The sequence below is a fragment of the Anneissia japonica genome, unplaced genomic scaffold, assembly GCF_011630105.1.
Source record: "Anneissia japonica isolate Jap-2015-1 unplaced genomic scaffold, ASM1163010v1 scaffold287931_len176634_cov123, whole genome shotgun sequence".
NCBI lineage: Eukaryota > Metazoa > Echinodermata > Crinoidea > Comatulida > Comatulidae > Anneissia > Anneissia japonica.
Window position 1 is genome coordinate 72,169 of NW_022706238.1, and position 4,600 is coordinate 76,768.

The 4,600-nt window shown below is 34.4% G+C and overlaps 1 protein-coding gene across 1 annotated transcript in view; it reads left to right on the forward strand.

The window, feature by feature from the left end:
* LOC117106071 overlaps nt 1–2,889 on the forward strand; it is an 18,124-nt gene extending 15,235 nt beyond the window's left edge. Inside the window, exons 5-8 of the mRNA XM_033247407.1 lie at nt 469–993; nt 1,560–1,722; nt 2,548–2,654; nt 2,795–2,889. Of these exons, the coding sequence (XP_033103298.1) occupies nt 469–993; nt 1,560–1,722; nt 2,548–2,654; nt 2,795–2,889 (890 nt within the window). The remainder of the gene's footprint in view (nt 1–468; nt 994–1,559; nt 1,723–2,547; nt 2,655–2,794) is intronic.
* The last annotated feature ends 1,711 nt before the right edge of the window (nt 2,890–4,600 follow it).

Sequence of the window (4,600 nt, forward strand, 5' to 3'; positions counted from 1 at the left end):
TATTCATGTAACTTATTTCCATTCACAGACCGTTTTAACTTGAGTCATACCACTATGCATATTCATTAGTTCATGATTCAGTTAGCAGTGCTGCAAAGTAGAATGAAATATCCTAAATATTGTGACAAAAATATCCTGGTGTTTTGACCCATGACCCTAGAATTAGAAGGCAAGTATAATGACCAAGCTACAACTTGACTTGCATTCAGCATTTTCAGAGGTCTAAGATCTTGTGCGAGTCGCAAGAGACTCATAGAAATCCGCCTTGCATGAGCAAGCAAGAATGTCACAGAAAATAACCCATCTCCCATAAATCATGATATAATTATGCATTTTACTATGTTTTATCAATTGTCTAACAACTGGATAAAGAATGCCCTCATTCAGATTTAGAATCGGAGTATATCCCTGCCTCGAATCCGCTATAGTGAAGTATTAACATAGTATTTATTACTACATTACTTCCAGAAATCCATGAATACCATGAGCTGTTGCATGATATATCAGAATGGTATGATCGACATAGATGTATCGGTATGCTGAAAGTATTGTACAGAGATAATGTGACTAATGCTAATACACTGCATAATGCTACTAAAACGCGTGACTTGCTGAACAACTTGCATATCTCTGGGAGTCTGAGTCCAACTGATCCTAGTATTCTGTATGACACCATAAATGTAACAAAACAATTTGGTTTCAGACCAAAGAATAAGAAGCTGCGTCCATTATTCCAGAATGATAGAAGTTTTGAAATATCAAAATTTACACCGCACAGGCAAAAGCTTGTAAGACTAGGAATGGCATTGTTTCAAGATGATGTAGCAACTCTTGATGGTATGTATAACATACCACCAAAGAACTATAAAAACAGTTGGCAATTGATATTGGATCTAGAGCACAGATGCGTAATTCGTCAAAAAAATATGGAAGAATTCATTCAAAGATTGAAGAAAGCCAAACTCTCTTTAGCTGTAGAAATTTTTACAAAAGGTAAAGTTTATAATAGAATCTATGGTTTATTTAATTTTTATAAATACCTTGAAGACAACACTTTCAAATTCAATTGAAAATACTTGCAAAAAGGCTACCAAGGAGGCTATCATAATATTTATTATTGCTTCATCTTTCACTATATTATTTGTTTTTGATGTTGAAACAAGCAGTTAGATGAAATATTAAAAACTGGATTATTGATTATATGCTAAAAAGTTGAATATGTCTTTGTATCAGCAACACTCACTGAAGTAGTGCATTCCACTTACTTATTAATATGCTTCCTTCAACTGTAACTGTAAATGTAATTTAAATATAAATTATTTCTCACCTGCGTAGCTTTTGTAGACAACTCCTCATTCAATAATTTTAGAGATAAGTGTGAGCGATGGAGACATTGAGGCATTGCCATCACTAACATGGATAGTACTGCATTACGTTTCTTTCTTTATAGTAACAGTCTTAGATAGCCACAATATATATTGATTTCAATATTTTCAGAATGTAATATAAAGACTAATATATATTATGGTATACTGATATTTCATTCACTACAACTGTAGATCAAGTGCCTCTTGAAGTACAGGCTAGAGGCCCAGAGGCTTACAATGCATTTATTGAGGCACTAAAAGAGGGCAGCAAACCTATCTACCAAACACGCCTTATGTTTGTTGGACCTCAGCGCGTTGGAAAAACCAGTCTTGTCAAGGCCCTTACTGGACTAGAGTAAGTTGTCAGTTTGATGTGTTTCTAAAGACATTTTTAAAGCAGTTTGTGATCAGTAACCTGGATGTACAAAAGTAAACAGGTTCACTTTATTGCTTCATCTTTCACTATATTATTTGTTTTTGATGTTGAAACAAGCAGTTAGATGAAATATTATGGATTATTGATTATATGCTAAAAAGTTGAATATGTCTTTGTATCAGCAACACTCACTGAAGTAGTGCATTCCACTTACTACTTATTAATATGCTTCCTTCAACTGTAACTGTAAATGTAATTTAAATATAAATTATTTCTCACCTGCGTAGCTTTTGTAGGCAACTCCTCATTCAATAATTTTAGAGATAAGTGTGAGCGATGGAGACATTGAGGCATTGCCATCACTAACATGGATAGTACTGCATTACGTTTCTTTCTTTTATAGTAACAGTCTTAGATAGCCACAATATATATTGATTTCAATATTTTCAGAATGTAATATAAAGACTAATATATATTATGGTATACTGATATTTCATTCACTACACTAGATCAAGTGCCTCTTGAAGTACAGGCTAGAGGTGAAGAGGCTGCATTTAATGAGGCACTAAATGAGGGCAGCAAACCTATCTACCAAACACGCCTTATGTTTGTTGGACCTCAGCGCGTTGGAAAAACCAGTCTTGTCAAGGCCCTTACTCAACTAGAGTAAGTTGTCAGTTTGATGTGTTTCTAAAGACATTTTTAAAGCAGTTTGTGATCAGTGACCTGGATGTACAAAAGTAAACAGGTTCACTATCTCATAATAAAGTGTTTGTTTCAAATATATTTATATATTCTTTTCAGATTTAACAAAAATGAAGGTATTACTGATGGAATTGATACATCACTGTCATGCACATTAAGTGTTAAGCATATCACTGACTTGAAACTGCAACCAGATATACCAACAGGTATATGAACCTACACCAATTCTATATTCCATGTTTTGAATATAGTAGATTGACCATATACTACTACAGTTTACCTCTTTAAAAGGTATTGATTTTGCATTAAATTACATTTAACTGAAACAATTATTTTCATTTTAAAGGAAAACTAATTAAAGCAAAGCAGAAATATTTGAGAGCTGTTGCAGAAAAGATGCTGCAAAAGAAACGTGGAATCAAATCAAAGGTTTGTATATGAAATACTATAGCAATTCAGTTCAAACCTTTTAGTGATTTATTGTCCAACAAATGATGTCAGTATCTTAATGACATAGGACTAATATTCATGTGTAAAAATAGTGCCAATTCAAATTTCATTCTGGTAAAAAAATATAAAACATAATGCTGCTCTTCGAAGATTGTCAAAAGTGTCTCTCTGGACAATATGGGCCTGCGTTAAAATAAAAAACTTTTAACTAGAAAATAAAATTAACTCTCAGTAGAAATATGGAGCTGATTACGCTAGAAAAGCTAGTCTCACATAGTAAATAATATTCAAATCAAGGTTGCTCCATAGCACTGTAAATACAATAGAAACAAATAGATAAATAATAATAGCAGTTCTCAAAGAGGAACAAGTTGTAATAATCGCATGAAGCAAAGCCCATCAACGAAAAGTTTCTTTAAAATCATTTGTATGAAAAATAAACTGTCTCTGGCTGGATTCTTCAAACCTACAAAATCTTGCTGTTAATGCAAGGTTCATATCCATTAGGCCAAAGAGACCACCTGGGTGTATGTGCAGTTCTATCTATACTTGGAAGGCAAACATCTTAATCAGTAGTGGATTCAAGGAAATGCCTAGCTTGCCCAGGTAGGGAGGAGGCCCCCCTCTAAATAGATTGTTCAAATTTTGTGAAAAATCGAGGTATAACGAAAATTATGTTCAAATTTTAAGTCTGACAGTGCAATTTCCGGCCATCTAGAAGTGCCATAATCACAAATATCCTTACCTCAGCCTCAACCCATGGAGGAGCTGAGGTGGTATAGATCCCCTATCTGTAGAAGTACCTCCCCGTGCCCCCTCTATTTTGAGTTTCTGGATCCCCCACTGTTAATCAGCAAGCTACAGCTTCACTTACATTAATGCAAGTCGCACAGAAATCGGTATGATTTTCTGTACTTCTGAGCAAACATGAAACTCACAGAAAATAACCCATCTCCCACAAATTCCTGATATTTGCATAATATTTTATTTAGCTGTTCAGCTGTTGGGTACCACCACACGCAGCAAAATAAAAATAGATGTGTTTTGAATGCTTGTTTAACCAGACCTCCCAGAAGTGGCTTCTTCCAACTTGTGACCCCTAGTTATAATAGTGTACACTATATGAGTTTTGTTTATATACTTGATGTGAAATCCAAATAAACTTTGATGGCAACAAATCTTTCAAGTTGAAAGATTTGTTATTTGGAATTTATTATGCTAACACGCATTGGTGTGCGATATGCCCCCATTTAATGCTTAACCCTTGTAAAATAAGAAAATGTATCGTCATGAACACAATCAGTGGAATTGTTATCATACCAAACTATAGAATGCGGAGTATGATGATGGTGTAGGAGTGTTTTCTTTATATTGTCATTAATATCGTTATTTCATAGAGTCTTGTCAATTTTAATATCATCATGTTTAAGAGTGTTATAGTACTTTCAGGAATCTCTGATAAACATTACAGTGAGCTGTTGCTGAATATGTCAGAATGGTATGATGCAATTAGCTCCCATCAGTTGGCCGAAAGTGTTGTACAGAGATCATGCAACTCATGTTTATATATATATAATGCTACTAAGACGACGTTCCGGAAACTATGGTCCGCGGCCCAAATTTGGGCCGCGAAACATATTTTGAGGGCCACGAAACCGTCTGGAAATGGAGAAAAATAACAAAGAGACGTTTCATCATGGAG